Source organism: Charadrius vociferus, unplaced genomic scaffold (assembly GCF_000708025.1).
Source record: "Charadrius vociferus isolate BGI_N301 unplaced genomic scaffold, ASM70802v2 scaffold82, whole genome shotgun sequence".
Classification (NCBI taxonomy): domain Eukaryota; kingdom Metazoa; phylum Chordata; class Aves; order Charadriiformes; family Charadriidae; genus Charadrius; species Charadrius vociferus.
The window spans coordinates 2,580,504-2,601,368 of NW_009647401.1; the positions used below are offsets into that span (position 1 = coordinate 2,580,504).

The window sequence follows — 20,865 nt, forward strand, 5'->3', positions numbered from 1 at the left end:
AACCTTTTAAAAACAGAAGCACAACAGAGGTCTAATCCTCATTTATACTTAGGTGTGATTCAGAGAAAATCATTCATTTAGCAAATCTTTTGCCAAGGTAGCTTTCTGCTGCAATTTAACTCTCAATACTTACTAAAAGAGCATATTTTACTGGACAGTTTAATTACTTTTAAGAAGCATACGTGACGAAGAAATAATAGGCTGGAAAAAACTTCAAGCAGGCCTGCCTCAAACATTCACTTCTCCATCAATGCTCACTGGATAAAAATACATCTCCTTACCCCTTGAATTCATCTGAGTCATGCCACCAAACACTGAAAGGCCAGAAGGAAACTCTGCCAGTGCCTCCAACACATCCAGACCCATTCATCTTCTTGCTCCCTGCTGCCTTTGTGAAACCTCACCAGCACACTCATACACACCGCTGCATCAAGAGGAAAACCTGCCATGCTGCTGCCTGCCTCAATGCTGGTCACACGGGGATGACAGCTTTCTTAGCACCTGCAGATGTCCACAGATGGCATGTGCACTTCATGCAAGGTGAGGAAATCAAGGAGGCTATGGCAAACGAGCACAAACACTTTGGTCTTTGAAAAGGACAGGCACCACGAGAAAGGTATCAACACTCCTCACAAGCATTGCAGACTCTCTCACACCCCCCCAAATATACACTGGAAGATGATTTTTGGGCACAAAACCATCCTTACATGCTACACAACATTTAGACATTAGTACAAGGGGCCACTACCTGCTTCACCACTCCTTCCTTCCCACCATGCCAGTCCTACATCCCCACCAGTCTGCCCACATAAGGTTGCATTCTAAGTGTTAAATCAATTAATTTGTCAGCTGGGTGAAAAAAAACCTGCAGATCTCTTTCCCCAGTCATCAGTCAAATGATGATCAGCTGCCAAATTGCCCCAAACAAGCAACCCAGGCAGCACTGTCTTCTTAATTACAGAAGATTTTTATCAGCTTACCTGAATGCTTTTTGGATTTGCCCCCTGTGCCCTAATTTGATTCTTTAATTACGAGGAATTAAGAGCCTTTATTTTCAGTAAATGCTGAGAGGGTTGCTGCTCCCTCATCTATACCCAGTAAGTGTTGTATTACAGATTAAGCTAAGGTGCACTGTGATTGTGGAAAACTTTTAAACTTCTAGCCAGTTATTTCCTTTTCCAGCAGGCATTCAAGTTGCAAGACTCTTTCTAACTTAACATATAAGGTATAAAGTATGAAATTAAAAAAATAAAATCACCACTTATTGCTAATTGTATACCTTTTACATACAAATATAATAATTCAAGTGAGAAAACAAGTCAGAAAAAACCAACATTTAATTATAAAAGAGCTTTTTAAATTAAAAAAGATAATGGCACTAAACCAGAAACAAAGTTATTTAAGAGATCATAGCCACAGGGCAGTTGTAATTGTATACTGAAACTGTACAGCTGTTCCTATCATCTGCACTTTGCTCCTGATTAAAATAACATCTAGAGTTCCAGTAACAAGTAATCTTTTACAGAACTATAATGTATTATGAAAACACACATCATTTTTGTATTACATGACAAAACCCCCTTATATTTATTACATTAAATTCATAAATATTTACCTAAGCATTGTACTGGTTTTCTACTCTACTCCTTACATTTAAAGAAGAGAGAATGCGGTTTGTTCTATTGACAAAAGGGATTTGTCTTACAGGGTTTGCCCACAGTGGCACAGTGCTATACCATGTAGGGGTACCCAACCAGAGGGAACATCGAGGGCAGTACAGTCACATTAGAACAATTTCCTATGCTATTGATCCTGCTTTTGAGAATCCTTCAGTGCTTCTTTTCCATATGAAGACAGCCTTCGACTTTAAACAACAATAAATACTTACGCCCCCAAACTTGTTCGTATGCTGTGGATAACTAATGAGTAGATGTCTAATCTTTCTATGACCTTTCAGAGTTCTGTTTCATTGCTTATCTATAAAATGGAGAGTTCCAGTGGTTACTTTGGGAAAAATACAGTCAGGGCCTATATACAAAGCTCTGCAGAAAGGCCCTTTAGTCCTTTAATCAGCTTTGATCAAGTAAAAAAAAAATATTAATTCAGTCCTTGATTGTATGTAGAATGTTCCCTATGAGGTCAACATAATTCTGCGTGTGCACTGAAAGAAAATATTTCATTCCAACGATATAATTTCACAGTAGTTATTTCAGGCAGTCAAGCACACAGGTGTGAGCACTTAGGCATGGCTGAGCTAGTTTACAAATAAATTGTAAGGTGGTACACAAGTTTGTGAGCCCAAACTGTTGCTGTGGGACTGGGGCTCTGGAGCTACAGTCCACAGCTCTTTGTGCTGCAACAAGCCACGTCAGTCTGTAATTCATTATCAGTGAATTCCACAGGGAGCTTTCAGTCCTTCCCTGCAAAGAGAAGGATTTCACCATTGGACTATTAATTTTTGAAGTGGTTTAGACAGCATCTATCAGCATAAGGGAAATCAGAACTTGATTTCTAGACTCGTCCAGGATAGACCAGACATAAAGCTGATGGCAGATCATATCCAAAATGTCCATATGAACTCCACAGTACACCTTTACACTGATTTTGGGTGAAAGGTTTCATGGTTTGCTACCTATGAAACTTAGACTACAGTTTCCCTCCACAGTTATTTCATTCTTCCTGAACGTATCTATTGTACTAGTAATTGGCAGGTTTTGGCAATTCCCAAAATGTAATCTATCAGAAGTCCAAAAACCTTGAAATCAGTGTATGTAACGTGGCTGCATATCATTGCTGAAAAACCTAAAGGTCTTTCTACTGCATGACAATATTCCAGAAAGGACAGTGGCAAGACTGGTGAACTTTAAAAATGACTCACCTTGTCACATCATCCTTTTTTTTTTCCTTTTTTTTTAAAAATAAAATCAAGAATACAATCAACTGGAATAAGAATAAAAAATATTCAAAAGATCTACCAAAAAAGCTGCATAGAAAGCATTTTCACAGTTGTTTTAAAATAGTTTTCATCAAACTTTACCTAGAAAGTGAACAAAATTAGGACTTCCAAAGACAAAATATATTGCATTGCAGTTTTTTCCTTTGAATTTCACACTTACTTGGGAAATTCATATGACTGGGTTTAGGTATTTTTAATACTGTACCATTCAGAAGTGCTGAGCAGGATTTGGTTCTCCAGTGTACTAGCACTGTAAAGACCTATATGAAAACAATTCTACACAAACAGATTGTATATTTCTAATATAAAGAGGTTAAACATCTGTTTGAAAAATAAATCCTTCTGAAACAAAACCTACCAGATGGGAGGTAGATTAGTGCCATTAAAATATTTAAGGTACTTATTCTCATTTCAAATATGAGTGGGAAAAGTGTGCTATCTCCAAAATTTTGCTGCAAGTAAAACTGAAAATTTACTGATAATCACTGTCGGGTTCCCATTACTTTTTTCTTTTCCACTGGATAAGCTTCTATTAATATATATAACACAGCTGAATGTTGAAAGGACACGTTATCCCACACTCAGCCTTACAAAGTAAGTCCACAGGTTGTTCTTTTGCCATTAGTTGTGAGCTTAGCTCTGCTTAGATTTTATAACCCACTCAGCGTTTGGGTTGAGCTGGTATAGGTCCTTCATGTAGGTATCATCATCAAGGCAGCGTTCTCCTAGAAACAGAAGAGATACATGGTTACATCAGTACCAAAAAAGAAAGGAAACTATCTTCAACATTCCTGTCACTGTTTTATTCAATTTAGGTTTTCAGCTAAAACCTAGAAGTGCTCTTACCCTTCCCATCTGCCTTGGGGTGGAAGAGGAACAGAGGAAGAAGGAAGGAGAGTAGGGGCTGTGACAGCTTTGTGGCATGTTCTAAGTCAGATTTTTCACACAGACCATGCACATGGGAGCTCCACTCTGCGAAGGTTTAGGAAAAAAGGAGCAATGCCCTGGTCCTCTCATGGTTAAATCCAAGCACTAGGTTCACATTTGCATAGAAACCCATTAAAATTTCAGGTTACTTTCTCCTTCTCAAATGGAAAGTTTGAGCAAGGTTTGTCCTTGTTAAGAAGGTATTACTCCCTATCCTGCTCCTCTTGGTCAGCAGTTCTGCATGGCACTTGTAATGGTTACTGTTCTAGGAGAGAAAAGTAGTACAGTGTTCTTGGCGCCTTAAAAGCAATCAATTTATGTCTAGTAGCTATGATGAGAATACCACATGATCCATCAAGATCTGCATACTTTTCCCATTCCCCCACAGGCAAAGCATTATCTTATGCAATTGCAGCTCAACATCACAGCCCCTCTCCTACTCCACCGTGCAAGTGGTTGGGGTAGATGGCTTGTGTGCCAGCCCGACATTTCCAGCTCCTGAAGGTGAGTGGAGATGCGATGTTGCAGATGGGTTTGTCTGACGGCTCTTTGGACTCGCTGTGCAGAGCAGGCAAGAAGGCAGGACTCCCTACTCCACTAGGCTCAGCCTCCATCTGCTTGTTCTCCATCTGCTCTCCTTGCCCAGATGCCTATCTTCCCTCTAGGATTTGTATCCCAACCTACATGACCTGTACCGCCCATGCTGCTGAATTAGGCCCTCTCCCCCACACAGCGCAGCATGTTCAGGCAGGGAAAGCACAGGGACTGTGGTTTGCCATGTCCGTATCCAGTCCTGCTCATGAAGCAATGGCAGAAGTCCCGTTCAGTGCCCTGAAGTCCTATAGGGTACTGAGTACTCAAAAAACATCTGGAGACTTCGGCAGCTCCATCCACTAGGGGACAGGATGGCAGGATTGCACATGTTACAGTTATGAGCACAAGTGTAAGCATATCAGTGTATGACAAACCTGTTGAATGTTCTCCCTTTTGGACTCCCTATACATGAGTCAGTCACATTGGGCAGAAAGAGAGAATGGCAAAGATCGAGACAGCTGGTTTACTTAAACCTGTGCAGCAGGTTAAAGTCAGGGTGTTCGTCTTATCGCTACTGATAGTATTAATAAGGACTAGTATTTGTAAGGGCTGATTAAAGTTGAAGTTGTCTGGCAGTAAACTGTTCAGACAGAGGAAACATCTAAGCTTTCTACCCTATTTCATAACAAAACAAAACAAAACAAATCTGCAACTAGCCATGTATTTTCTCTAAGAGACATGCAATTTCTGTCACACGTTTAAAGTGATAGTAGGTTGTTCCAGCTGCACTGGAATTCTGTTACAAAAACTTTTTTATACAATTCTACTTTTTTCACCTCTGTACAATAAACAAGACATTCCTCTGCTTTAAAAAAGTCTTAAGTTTGGGATCACAACCTACTTTAACAGGCATAGCAAATATATGTACGTATTGGATATGCAAAAGAACATATGATACATTAATCTGGTACCCAGTTATCTTAGTAACTTTTTTGCCAACAGACTTAGCAAAACCACTAAAACATATCTGTTGTAGGGAACATAGGAAAGTGTTATTTTTAATTTACTTTAATTCTTTTGATTTAGACATGAAAAAAATTATTTAAAATAGTGATTAAGTAAAAAGGGAAAATGCTAGAAGTAGCAATTTACATACAGGATTTAAACTCGCAGAGTACAGAAGTACTGGATATTCATGGAATTCTATATCTTCAAATAAAGTTTAACAGGTCACAGTTAATGAGAAAAAATTAAATATAAGTCCAATCCAATACTGTTTTCTAGTTCTTTTTTTTTGTTGTTGAGAAGAGCATATGAAAAAAACTGTAATTAGAAACTGATTTCTGATGCAAAAATACTTTTGCATTCATCAAAGAAAATTTCAGAACCGTGTTCAAAATTATCTTTTGGGATCCTTGCTGATCTGCTATTCACCTTAATCAAGAGGGTCTGCAAGACGCAGAGCTGGAAAGACTAATGGTTGGAAAATTTTATCACTAGGCCATCTTTCTGCTTGAGCATTTTTTTCCCCAAAGGAACCTTCAAGCAACGCTCAAATGCAGAGCATGAGGACTTTAAATTCACTTATTACATCTCAGTACAAAAAGATGAATAAGATGAACTTCAAGCACCTTCCTATCCACCCTTTCTGTGCTTCTTCACTGTACATACATATCAGGAACACCTGTTACAGCTGCTGTCTTCCTCTGTGAGAGATAATAAGATACTACTAATATGATGATCACACCAACATCTCTGCTTCCTTCTCCTCAAGGTTAGCTGTCTGCCTTAGTGTCAGGAAGAACTAGGGACAAGGATAAAAATGCAACCACAGTGAAGCCCATGGACAATGTGTCAAGGAAACACATATTCTAGCAAAAGAAGTTCTTCAGAAGCCATTCTTACCAATATTTCCTCCTATTTCATAAAGAAAGACCTCTTCTTTCTTGAGTGTTTGGACGTTTGCACTGTCAGGAAGAAAACACAATGAACAATAATATTGCGAAAGGGCTTGTACAACGGCCACTTAGATGTGTCCGGGAGAAATTATGCTAATTAAGATCAGCAGTGTACCTGTCGTAAATCCCTCGTGTTTATACTCATTTACTGATACAGTGCATGAACAAGAATACCCTTGCATGCTAGTGCAAATGAATAGTCCTGCAAGTGAGCAATACACTATAGAAAAGCAATACACTATAAAATAAGATAGATGTGAAGAAACTGTGGGGTTTAGAAAAGGATTCTATTGTTATTAGCAAGTAGCCTGATATTTACCCTCTGATTTTTCTTTCACTGCTGCTGCAAAAATAAGTATTCCCCTCAAACACTTCATATTTCTGAAAAAGCCTTATGGTTGGGTGGAAGAAACCACATTCTTGCTGGTTTTGATTTTGCTACAACTAAAAGAAGTAAAAAGCAGTCAGTGGAAGAATAAAGTCCCTGTATTACAAAGGGATTCTATTATTCTCACTGCTTAATTGTAATAAAATATGCTAAGGCACAGCCAGGAAATAACTTTCTGTCAAAAGTATAAACCTCTAAAAACAGCATTTAGGAAAAAGCAGCTTCTTAATCTCAACTAGTATACAACATTATTGCTTTAGCATGAATAGTTATATATGACACACTTGTGTGTTAAATATATTTTTATTGCTAAGTCTATTCTGATTTCTTACTTTGCTCATATATGTAACAAATAATGTAAAAGCTTGATTAAAACTTCTCCCCTTCTAAATGGAGTTGGATGACTCAAATGTAGCTTTCCTTTTAAATCACTGCACATGCACGATATTTGCACACATTTGTATCACAATACCTATACTGTTGCTACATATAAATGCATTTTTTTTACAAAATCTTTTTCTTTTCATTATTCCTTTGTTTCCTAGACTTATTTTCTTGGAGTTGCCTTCTATCTTCTCCCCAGAAAGTTACAAAAGTATTCCTCACCCATCAGATTAAAGAGCAGTTAATTTTTTACTAACGACACTCTCATATTCCTGAAGGCTTCATGAGCTTTAATGACATGAGGAGGATTAAGTTGATTCCTCAAGCACATATTCTAATAGGCTAAATTTAGCCCAAAAGTTCAGGAACTTACCTAGACTTAAAGTATTTTAAAACTTTTTTTTTTTTTATGTATAGTATATGAAAGCCACTTCTCCCAAAATGATAACAAAACAAAAACATGTTTGTACCTTTTCTGGCTGAGAAACCTGGCTACTATATCACCAGCTTTCAGTTCTTCTGTCAGCTGTATTGCCATGGAAACTTTCGAAAGATGAGGCGCATGTACCCGTATCACTCCCTGAGGAACATCAGCCTGCAAAGAAATAACAGTGTTGGAACAAAGCTGCAAGCAGCTGGCTTTGATGAGCTTCTCAAAATACAGCATGGAATAAGTAACTTAGTACAGTGCTCTGTAACTACTATCTACTACACTTCGCTGCAGAAATATGCTAACTGCACAGTAATTCAGTAAACTACATCAGACCTTCAAATCTCTTTTTAACAGCAGGGAGAACTTAAGGACAAAAGAACAGTCGTGTTTAATTATTTTTCAAAGATGTTAAGAATAACAATAACAATTACTGCTATATTAAGAACACACTTTGCTTTGATAAGAAGCATATGAGATGGATACGGAAAAGACTTGCTGCAGGCATAAAAGCGAGGCAACCCCCCTGCACCACCCCCCTGCAAAAACTTCCAGAATAAACCTCTCCAGTTTCATTTAATCTGAATTTCATGCCAAAAAGAGAAATCACAAAGTATTCATGGGTCAGTCTACTTTAAGTGATTCCTCTTTTCAAATACCATTTCCTTTCAGAACAGATATTCACCACTGCAGCTTTTTCTCCCTATTTTTTATTCTCCAGAATATATTCAGCTAGTCAACCTGCAGGTCTGACTACATAATGGATTTGTATTTTATTTCAACCCAAAAATCCTTGACGATGAATATCAATCATATTAGTTACAGAAAAGGAGGGCGCCTAAGGACAGTTTTTCTGTTCAACTTGCAGTATCTGACATTTGAAGTTACAAAAGGCATAATTTATTTGTGAATAAGGTCCTAATTTCTGTTCCTGGAAATCTTGAGGTAATTTTTCTATTCGTATTATATTACCATTTACCCAAATGTACTCATTTTGATAGAAGAAGAAATGTAAGAGTCTCAGTAGCCAAGGTTGATTATGACAGTTCATTCTCTTCTTCCCCCCACTATTTACTGCAATTGTAAGGGTGAACATTCTTTCTTCCATAATCAATGAACAAATCTGGGCACCTGTGACTCTAGAATAGCTTCTCTGAAACCATCGGAGTTAAACGAATAGAGAACAAGTATAAATGTGAACACAATCAGAAGCACAGCTTCGTGAGAAAGCTAAAGGCTCATCGCTATAAAAGTGATTGGCTATAGGAAGTAACTTTAACCAACCAACCATTCTATATCCAGTCTTATTATTTATTGATTTAAAAATACTATACATAATATCTAATGTCTAAAGCATTAAGAATCACAAAATTGAAAATTTGCTTTGTCATAATCGTGGAATCAAAGATTAGAAAGGCTGCAGTGGATCTCAAAGAGCAATTCCCTACATTTATCCCTGAATTTGTCAAATCTATTCTTTAAGGCCTCCACCTAAGGAAACAATGGCTTTAGCCATCTGCTAGGAAGTTAAGTCCTGCTTAAAAATCTTTTGTGTCTCTTCAAACTTTTGAAGTCCTGGCAAAAGGAAAGGAAACATGGTTATTTACAGATGTCCCTAACCAGTCTTTCATCAAATTCAGCATGGTAAATTTAAATTGGTTTTCATTTTTATATACAATTCTGCATCATTTTGTCTCAGTTGATGTTAATGGAGTTTTTCCAACCTTCAGCTGGTTAACAGGGTTTTTTTCTATACAGCAGGCATATGATATATGAATTAAAAACCTTCCTGCTTTGAGTATATGAGAGAAAGAGTATGTCCACAGAGCTGTAACATTATGGTCACAGCTCAAACAGAATAATTACTTTGTTTATTCAGACAGAATCATTGTTAGTTCAGCTAATGAATAAATTTTGCCACTTTCACCACCTGCATTTAGAGAAGAACTCATGCTCAGCTGCACAACATGTTCATGGTGCCCAATTACAGAGAGAACGGATTGTGAGCATCACCTAAACCATTCACTGTGCAAGTTGGTAGGAAAGAAACTGTGGCCATAAAAAGTCTAGGAGCGGAGTCCCAGAAGCTGCACAGCACAGTTCGAAACATCCAAGTTAGGGCTCCACATTACAACATATAAGTCAAGTATCTATAGGGTGATTGACAACATGCCGAAGGGTGGGTCACCTATACTATTCAGTTTGCAAGTCCCTTCTCTCCTGCCTCACAGGCTCTCTCAGGATTGAGCTTTACAACGCTGAAACCTCTGGCTGAGTTAGGTACTTACACACTTTAAAAACCTGAAGATACATATGTCCTTAGTTGATGGAAAATACACTGGCCTGCAACATTTAGTCTGCAGCAGGCACAGCAGACATCTGTGAGGTACTCATCTTCTTTCAAACCCTTTCTTTTCAGAGGGACTTGAATCTATATATCACAAAAGAACCACAGATGCTTGGCTATAGCATCTGGGGTGGGTCTCTTCCAGTTTCACCTGTTCCATGTTGCATGACACACTAAAATACTCATCAGGCTAGATGAAGAGAGGAACCAAGTGACTATGCAGTATTTTCACTAATGGCTCAGATAACGGAATATAATATATACTTATTACATGTGCGAATGATACCAAGCAGGAACAGGGCATGAGTGTTATGAAGAACAAAACTGGCCTTCAAAAGGGTCTCGCTACATGGGAGACAAAGTCTGAAAGAAATGGGATGCAGTTGTTCTCTTTGAACTGCAAAGTGTTGCACCTAGTTTGGGACAAACAACTCTAAAACTACATAAAAAGAAATTATTTAGCAGGTAGCGGGGGGTTTTTTTAAGAAAATAATCTGGCATTGCAGTAGATAACAAATTCAGCAAGACTCAGCAACGCTATACTGTGAAAATTCAAACAGGTTATGCAAAGAGAACAGCTATGGTGTATCCCCTTCTAACCTGTATTAGATAAGCTCAGTAACATTGCGTTGTGCTGCTAACATGACTGCTCCTTTTTTTGGAACAATTGCACCATATATAGGAATACAATGACAGACGGTATAAATCTAGCTATGCTAGCGGGTAAATTTCCAGTCCTGAGGGCATCTTTCTTTCCCTGGCTAGAGCACTATGCACCCCAAGGCAACATGAAGACTTAATCCCTAACACAGACTCAGGGCCACAGGTATGCACAGGTATCCCAAAAAGCAATTAACCCTCACAAGCCCTCTAATATTAACCACTGTCAGCACTGTACAATGGTTAATGCCCAAAGTTTGCAGTAGATGCCATTTAACTTCTGTCTTAAAAGGGGAAATGTGATTGGTAGAGAGGCCTCATCAGAGATAAGATGAAATTTTATCCAAATGAGCTGGCTGCCATTAAGAATGCAGATATTGAGGTATTTCTGGAGAGTATGGAAGAAACTCAAGCTCTGTCCATCTATGTGTAATTATATGGGGTGTCACAGAACGTGGTAGAAAATCGCAGCTTTTACTTAGTTTTTATTCAGCTGCATGCAAGTTAATTAACTCTCAAAAGTTTCAAACAGGCTTCACCGGAATGGGGATTCACCACAAGTCCAGGCGCATCATTTGCCATCTAATAGTGGAAAGCCATCCAGGAACCGCACAGGCAAATGACCTCAATTTCAAATTAAGGCAGCTAATTTGAGAAAAAAAATAATAATAATTTAGAAAAAAAAACCCAACAAAACACCAGAACAAATTTTCCTGAAAGAAAGAGACAATTTTTTACTTGGAAAATGTATAAAATTGTCATTCACTGTGAAATCTTATCAATTTGGGGATATGATTTTAAGAGTAATATGTTCTCAGGCACCTGAATGCTTTAAATAAGCATGAAGAATTTGTGAAAAATTGTACCATTTAATTTTGAAGAAAATCCCCACAGAATTCTAGGGCTTAAAGAAAATTCATGAATAGTAACTTTACATTTACATTTGAGTAAGAATGTATTACATGAGACTTCAGCCTAACTCCCCAGTAGATTAAAAAGGCATATTTTACACTAAAAGACCAACAGCACAGAATCACAAAAAAAAATCCAAGACCTGAAGTTGCAACAGCATTTGCCTATTTCAAGGTATTTGCTGTTATTTCTATGTTGAACAGGGGATGGCAGCATTAAGTGGCATCTTATCATAACTCAACTGACTTATATTAAAAGAATTCTTTTCTTATTAGACAGCGTAAAACAAATGTCAGTGTTTAATTAGCTTTATTTTAAAATTGTATGTAAGTCCTTATTCTGTGTACATACTCCTTCATATAGATAGATATCAAAGTAAGGCAAAGTGATGCCTGGGGAATTAATTAATTTTGGACATTAAGAGATGTGTCAAATACTGCATACAAAATGAGGTAGGAACACTGAAATATAAATCTCCAGAAGACACTGGATGCAGTTGTCCAAAGGATCCAGCTATGTGCACATTCAAAAAAATAAAAAAAAAGGTATACTTGCAAGATCAAACCACGCAGACTAGAGAATATTACAGCATATTCATTTGCCATATTCTATTTTTCAGCTTAATAGTTTCAAAAATGCCTTTGTCAGAATATGACAACCCTTTTTTGTAACAGTTTGCCATACGCATATTTTAAGAAAAACACACCGTTCAGACTAATGCATTTTTACAAGCTACCACAAGATGTCTCTAATTCACCAGATTCTTCAATATGACTTCAGCCCACAAGGTGGTATTTTCATACCACCTAAACCTGATGTGTATTCACTATGTTATCAGGATACACATATTTGGTGTTACCTGTTTACGTATTTAAAATAACTTTGGAATCATGTATTTCAAATGCATTATAATTAAGATACCATACTGTATAGGCTAATGAGCTTCAAAAAATTGTAATTACTAACTTCATTGAAATTGTAAATAATACGCAATTTCAAGGTACATGAGATATATTTTTGAAAAGGTTCCATGTCAGTCAAAACAGTTCAACTAAAATATGTCTAAAGTACAGGAAAAATTAGCACTATAATGCCACACGTTATTTTATTTTTTCAGAGTAAAGAATGTGTGGAGAGTGTCACATTGAAACTTATGCCTTGACATGACTGATGGGTCTGGCAGAAGTCGATTACCTAATGGAGAGATACTGAACTGTAAATTACACACACAGGGGTAAGTTGGGAGTAGACACTTGGACAATAGCTGCATAAGAAGCAGTTTATCAGTTTTTTACATTTGTTTCATCCTTTGGGGTTTCTTGGGGTGGGCAGGTTGTGCATGCTCTAGCATGCTCCACTTTACAAGGAATAGTTTAAGATTCATTGAGGCAAAGAGTTCAGTGGTTTGGGAACTCCTGTAGAAGGAAAAAGGATTAAATGCTAGCTTTGTTTGCAAACACTATTAAGTACCAAATAGTGACATCTACATATTTATTTTTTAAGTAAATACATGGTCTTCTGTGACTTCCATCAGGCAACAATGCATCTAAATGTGGGTACAGTAACAGAGCGTCATCACAACACCTGCTCCCTCTACAGATACAGACCTAATCTACTTTTGTTTCGACGCTCAAACTGAAAGAACCTGTTGGACATCATTTTTCAGAATATAAATATTTTGAAAAATCTGGGAATACAAAGAAACAGCTAATCTGGGAAAACAAACAGCTCAACCCTCTAAATGTGTCATGCTGGTAACCCATAAACTATGAAACCTTATTAAATTACTATCTTTTGAAATTCTCAGTTAAATAAATGTAGATAACCCTTCTGCTAGATCTACTTTTTCGCTAGCAATTATAGTCTTATTAATAAAGTATTTCAGATGTATGTTTCCTTACATCATTAGGGGTCTTCTCCTGTTTCTCATGCTTTTCCCGGTCATATGCCATCTTTTTCAGAAGTTTCTTCATAGCTTTGTCCTTTTTCTCCTTCTTCTGGCTTTCAGTGTTTTGTTTTCTCACTTGGTTAACAATAAACTTAGGAATCTAGGTGAATATAGATAGTAAGTATGAATACCTACATAATTTCCTTAAGTAACTACCTTATCAAAACTTGGTAAATTGACAGATTGTCAGGTAGAACTTGAAAAAGTAGTATTTATTGCCAGTAATAATTAAAGATTCAAATAATATAAAGCTGTGAAACAATTTAAAACCCACTCAATTTGTGATGTTATATTCCATTCAGTAAGCTCTCAGGGGAAGAGAGGTTGAATCATGCAGTGTTTTAACTTTCCTCAGCCAAAAAAATTCACTCAACACTTGGTCTGTACAACAGTGATAACTTTTCCTCACACGCAGCAAAGGTCAAAATTGTTTGAAGTTGCTGATGGACAACAAAGCCCAAACTTCTCCAGTTAGCCTAATTCAGAGCTTTGCATAAGACCAGGACACGACTTCATGTTTTATCAAAACATGTTTTATATAATACGAAGTTTGGCCCAAATGGGAAATGGACTAAAACATCGTGTTTCTTACTCGTATCTCTAAGCAGAAAAGAATAAATTCCTCATAACAATGCATACTTACAGGCCAAATACAAAGATCCTCCAAGGACTTATTTTTGAGTTCACATATGGTACATACCGTATTAAAACTCTGACCATCAGAGCTTGATTCTAACATAAGATGTAATGATTCTGTTTTGCTCCCATAAGAGTTACCTATGAGCAAGAACCCAGCTGGATGGTGCTGATTTGTCTCTAAATCATGACAATAAGTTCACACTTATGATCATCTTCAGAAGCCTTGTTTGCAAAATTTATTATTCCACCCCCTGCCCCTGAAGAATCCACTTACTGTCCAGAGAAGTTTTTGGTACTGAATCATAAAGCGCATGACGTTTGCTGTTCCAGCTGCCATAACAAACTCGCTTTGTTCAATAGTCTTTGAGCCAAACCCATGAAACGTGAAAAGGTTTGGGGCCATCACCATCGCAACATTCTTCAACGTCATTTTATTTTTGTCTCGATGATCAATTACTCTTTGGAGGAATTCGAGCAGTACCTGAAATAACAGCAGAACTTACAGCTCGACTCTGCACGTGAAAAAGTTACGACTGAAACATGATGTTACATATTTTTGCAAAAAGCTCTTCATTCCTAATAAAACCACATTAAAAGCAATCAATAATAAGAACTGTGGATACGTTTGTTCACAGGACTGTAGCACAAGTTTTGTTTCCTTTAAGTAATGAAATAAATCATTCTCGTTATTCTTGTGGATAACACTTTCAAAAGCATTCAAGTGATTTCCAAGCCCTGCACAGTAAGATTTTTTCAAAACCCTCGCTATGTAGGTGCATAAGTAGCATCCCACAGATGCTTTTGAAAACATTACTGTTGGCTTTTCTTAAATTGAAAGTGAACACAATAGTACCAGCTGTCATGGTTATGGAAACACGGAGTGGCTAGTTCTGTAAGGTAAGCAATTAATAAGTAAACCACTGCATTGTGAATGACAGGTAGCCTGTTAGAACCTGACAATCTTCAATTAATTCAGTTCCAGATATTTTTAACACAACTCGGGAGCTCTCCTGACTACTTCCACACAGTAAATAAACTCAAGAAGAAAGACATGTTTAAACAGTAAGACCTAATAGTATTTTTTGCCTGTAATAGATGATGTTCTGCATCCTACACAAATCCTGCAAATTCATTTTTGATCGTAGCAATTTTAATAATAAGCATATTCTGAAAAAGATGAATAGCTTTGCTACAAAAGGACAAGCTCAAATTGGAACACTCCACGTAATATGCTGCAAATACCAATATGAAGTGTAAATTTAGAGTTTATTAAGAGTAGAAAGAAACAGCACAGAGAAAAGCAGGGAATAAAAATGAAGAGCTAAACTAATTTCATAAATGCAAACTCTCATCCATAGTATTCTAACATTTTATTTTTTGCATTGGAAATAATGACTGCTGCCAAAAAAAAAAAAGGAATGAAATTTGTAAGAGAAAAGGTCGCTCACTGGGAGATTATCATTGCGATCTCCTGGAAAAATTTCAAGTCACATTCTTAAAAGTCATTTGGGAGGAATTAGGGTGCTAAGGGGTTTTTTTCTGAAGTTCTGTGAAATGCAAAAAGAAGAATCACTAGTTTCAGCATTAACTTTGAACTGAAAAAAAGAATGTTAAAAGACAACAGCATTCATTACAGTCGATTCACAGAAAAAGAGAAAATATTTGTGCAAGAAAAAAGTATTAGCAATTCTAACCTTCAGAGTGTCTCTGTTTGCTTCAGGTAGAAGGAGAACCAAAAGATTCAAAGCTTGCAGTTGCTGTTTCTTCGTTGGAAGATCTGCCAGTGAAGCATACGAACCTCAGTATTTTAAAATTGTCATTTGTCCTCTTCAAAAAGCATGATTTCAAAAAAGAAACCTCTTGCAAAATGCTGAATGCATACACATGGCTAATTGTCATAGTATGACAAAGGACTGGGAGATCCATGTTTTCTGATACTCATTTCCAAATGTTCTTTTAGGATTCAGTTGCTGTATGACTCAGCAGTCTTCTGGCACTATTTTCTAGATGCCTTGTGACTCTTTATTTTGCAATGTTACAAGAAGAAATAGTCAGCTAACGGCTCCTCCCTTTTTGAGCCTGTGCCCCAACATATGAAAGGGTATATTCAAAACTGCTTTCACAGTTTCTCTGATTGCCTTAACAGTTGCGTGGTCTCCCAAGTCATCCACGCAGAACAAATACCACATGTTGCTGAATAAGGCAGGTCCCCGGTGACATAAGCAGCAGCAGCTGCAATTGCAAACCATTGGGATTAAAGCCAAGAGCAGAGCAGCTTAACACACATCTACAGCAGTGAGCACCGTACCAAACGTGGCAAGCTATCATTAAAGAAAAGTGACGTTGGTTCTGCCTTTTACCCAGTTGCTCAGTGGTGCATCATTCACCCAAGATGCAGGACGAGTGCATCCCTACACTCCTCCACCTCCTAGAAGAGCTCCTACGTTCTGGCAGTGTTAAGCAGCAGAAAGCCCCAACTCTCTCACGTTTGTCACTTGTGATAAACGTCCGCCTGTCATGCCTTAGAGGACGTGCTCTGGCAAGTCTTCTCAGCAGATTCCTAATGAATCAGGCCATACATAAGACAAGTGAAGAACGATGTACCTGCACTTCACACAGTTTTATCACACATAATTTTATCACAAAATTCAACAGGGCTGTTCTCGTGCATCCTGCTGGGATTCCAACTGAGCTGCTATTTCAAATACATTTCATATAAATCAGTTTGGGAAATACCGCAAAAAAAACAAAAGTTCATCAGCAAAGTAAAAAGACCCCTTGCTGACTACTTTCTACTGTAATAAAAATTAAGGATCTGAATAACTGAGTCATAAATCATACAGCTATTTAAAACATGCAAGTGGTGATAACACTGCATCTACCTGCTCTTGAGAGACATACATGAAAAGTAAGGCTTAAATTTAGTTCCAAAACACCATGTCATAATGCTCAAAAAGCAATGAGAATCAACCTTTTCCTAGGAAAGTAAGCAAAAGTACAATTGCAAAACAATTGAAATTCATTACTTATATCAAGGTTTTCTGTCTGTTCACCTAAATAACAATTCAATTTTAGTTGTTTGAATTATTTAAGTTAACAAATTTGTTTAAATGAAGTTGTTTGAATTACTTAATTAACAAATTTGTTGAACTAAAGTTGTCTAAATATTCAATTCTAATCACACTACTTAGTCACAGTATCATGAAAAACACTGATTACTGTCACAAAGACGGCACTTTTTCTCTAACACCTAATCTTACTACATGTAACCAATAAGACGGGCAGACAATTTAATCAAAGGGAGACTATGAAGTGCTATGTATGTTTTGCATCAAATCCTTTGGCTCAATGTAGAAAGTGTTTTGGATTCTGGCACCCGAGTATTTTCTGGGTAAGTAAAACCACATAAGCCTCCAGACAGCTCCGGAGCGGCAAGCAGAAACCCTCCTGGCTCCAATCACTGTCCAGTAAGTGGAACAACCTTGAGGAACTGCTTGCTGCCAGCATCATTTGAAAGCAAACTTGCCAGCTTTAACTTGCCGCTCAGTACTGCAAAATCAACACCACTCGGTAGCAGGCCTAAGCACCAGCCCCCTACTCTCACCAATTTAATGGCCTTGAAAGGCTGCTCACAACCCAGGGACTGACACAGCCCACAGTTTTTAAGAATATTCGTTTGTCTGCTTGTCCATGGGAATGCCCCAAAAGTGTCCCTTAGAAATGAGCCATCACTCTGCCTGTAGATCAGGGGAATACATTTTCCTGAAACTTGCACTCCTATGTTGGCTGGGGAGTTAATGTATGTGGGTTGTCAGTCCTGATTCATTATCACCAAGCCACTCTCTTTCAATTACAGCTGGTATGTTGTTTGCTGTCTTGGTGACCAGGTGGCAAAGAAGACATTTTCACAGGAACTTGCTGATCTCAAGGGACCAGGGATGATCAGCAGTTCTGACTATTCTGCTCTAACTTTTCCTGTTGTAAATGGATAAAATAGCCTAAACAGTATAAATTACCATTTGTAAGATTTTCTGCAGAACTACTATATCTTTGCTGTTGTTTTCTTTTGAAGCAAATATTGTTTATAAACTGATACCATCATACACAATTTCCTTATAACCCACCTATACCTCCTAACGACTATCAGAAACATCTTACCAGAAAGTGGCAGTGTGCTTTCATTTTATGTGTAAACTATTAAAATAAATGTTACATGAAAAATGTTATTTGTACATTAGCAAATATATGCCCAGACTTTTCTCAGGAGAAGTCATATTGCTGTTATTCAATTTGTTTTTCAGTTTCACATATTATTAGCGAAAATACTGCTATGGCGAAGAGGCACTTCTCTGCACTAGTATCAATTCTTTGCAGTTGAGACAGAAAGGACACTACTCACTCTGCACATCTTGGAAAGCTTTGAGATATTCTACAGTGAGGAGAGGCTGAGGCAGTTCACGGATGAAGAGTTTTAAAAGACTTGCTGCATCATGTTGCTTTACATTTTCCCAGTTGAAAGTCCCTTCATAAAATTTTGCTTCCAGTTCTTGGCAAAGACTCTGAAAGGCAGTAGATACAGAGAGCACCAATAACGCTTGGCTGCTGGAAGTCATGCATTATACACACAGCAATACTTTCCATACTTTGAAAGGGGGAAAAGAGATCTGAAATATCACTTAACTCCAGCTGCTGATGATCTTTTGCTACAAAAAGATAAATTGGGGATCAGAAGCACCGCAAGCAAACATATAGTAATAGGCAGCAGATGGCCAAATCACGTAGGAAGAAATCCCATGGGCCTGCCTCAGGGCCATATGGAATATACTGTAAGAACCAGGTATCATAGCCATATCATTCACATAGGGGTTATGACTTCCGCTCCCCCAAAATATTAAGACATGGCTGATATACATAGCAATTCTCAAACTACTACCAAAGGGTGTTGCTGTAATGCATGCATGGCCATTTTCATAAACAAATATGGCAATTATGCATGTTGACACACAGCTTCCTATCAAAACATACACTAAGGTGAGGCTGATTCTCTTTTTAAAACACAGGGAAAAGATTTCTGTGACTACATGGCTGGATGTCTTGCCATCTACAGGGAACTCCATACCACTGGGTACATACAGCTTTACCTAGCACTGAATATCAAACGTGCCCTCTATGGAAGGGGACTGTACTGCAAAACATGAAGTTATGCAGCAGAATAAACAGCACTGAAAGTCTCAGTGATACCTCATCACTCTGGGGTTGGGAAAGGGCAGGATACTGTTGGCAGTGGGCATTATCATATACCTGCCCTGCTCCCATGGCAGCGTTATTACTGGGCCTCCAGAGATGTACGAATGGGAACATGCTGCAAAGACTGAGTCTTTCTTAGTTTCCCATTAAGCATCAGTCCTGGCCTTGCACCCCCTTCATTTATTTCCCACTCTGGCAGAGTGGGAAGTGGCTTCAGTATAAGGCCAGTGGCCCCGAGGCACTTCTCACAAGTCCCTCCCTTCTTCTTGCCTCAGTTATTCCAGACAGAAAAGGACAGAAGAGCTGGCTTATTTTCTAAAGTATGTGAGATGAAGTGAGGGGAAGTGTTATGGAAAAATATGGCCTTAATTATTTATCTGGACAACAAGGGCACATTGGATGGAGAATACTACATACACTTTAAAAGAACTGTTCTCATTAAATTTAACTTTGTCCAAATGGAAACTGGATCTATTTCTAAAGAAAATGTGGACACTTAGGTTGATATAAAAGTTGGATGTTTTCAACTGCCCTCCAGAGAGATCTTCTGTCTCCACTGATCACGTCGGGGGTTCAAAGGTGCACAGATCCTAACCCAGATGTCTGAAGTCATGTGGGTATGATTTCCTGCTCATCAACAAAAGCAAGAATTAAAGATGAAAATTCTCCCCCTGAGTCTCATCAGATCCTCAGTCCACATTCTTACCAAATCACTGTGGCAAATGCAGTATTAAACATCTAGATAAAATGAATCATTCTATCTGAGAGGCAAGGGGAGAAATGTCATCTATGAGTCCGAATGCACCAATGTTTAGATTTTAAAGTAAATGTATTTAACTATGAGGTATATGCAATACATTTTTTCAATAATAACCCTAAAATCTGTGGAATAAGACAGCAAAATATTTTTTCTTGAGATTATCTGTGCCTTTCTATAAAACTACATAATGAGGAAAATATTTTCTTTTTCTATAGGAGAAAAAAAGTTTAAGAAAATTATGAGAAAACATCAGTCCTTTAGTATGCTAAATTCTTTGGTTTTCTATAAAAATTTCTATTTGAATAAGTAAAGGAACTTAATCTCTTTGCTAACAAAACAATTGCTTAATTCAAAGAAGCAGCTCCTGCAAATAAAGAGGTAAAAAATTAATGTAAGTCAAACAGTGAATGATTCCCTGCCTGAGAAACCATATTAAACTGATAAAATAAAAGAATAAACAAATAAACAAAATCACTTCAAAATCATTCCAGTATGCAGAACTGATGAAAAGCGGAAAAGAAAGAATGGAGGAAAATTGTAAAAAAAATATCATCTTAGTTACTGGTAAACAAAGAAAGCCAGTTTCCATAATATTCCCTTCTTTCAGTTGTTTCTAATGAACCAGCTGCTGGACCAAGTTCTACACAACAGTGGCTGGCAGACGTCTTTGGACAGCTGAATCCACTTAAATGGTCCTTTCTGTTTAGAATTTAAGGCCAGTTCAGACCATCTTTTTAACACATTGACTCTTGGCGTGAATCATACTGTGTATTTA

General features: G+C 37.6%; 1 protein-coding gene across 1 annotated transcript in view; it reads right to left on the reverse strand.

The window, feature by feature from the left end:
• Positions 1 to 3,313: 3,313 nt before the first annotated feature.
• The window catches only part of ARHGAP18 (Rho GTPase activating protein 18), a 66,431-nt gene continuing 48,879 nt past the window's right edge, over positions 3,314 to 20,865 (reverse strand). The window contains exons 10-16 of the mRNA XM_009880194.1: positions 18,483 to 18,642; positions 15,778 to 15,860; positions 14,358 to 14,564; positions 13,398 to 13,544; positions 7,618 to 7,742; positions 6,323 to 6,384; positions 3,314 to 3,681 (exon numbers count right to left, since the gene is read on the reverse strand). Of these exons, the coding sequence (XP_009878496.1) occupies positions 3,590 to 3,681; positions 6,323 to 6,384; positions 7,618 to 7,742; positions 13,398 to 13,544; positions 14,358 to 14,564; positions 15,778 to 15,860; positions 18,483 to 18,642 (876 nt within the window). The 3' untranslated portion in view covers positions 3,314 to 3,589. The remainder of the gene's footprint in view (positions 3,682 to 6,322; positions 6,385 to 7,617; positions 7,743 to 13,397; positions 13,545 to 14,357; positions 14,565 to 15,777; positions 15,861 to 18,482; positions 18,643 to 20,865) is intronic.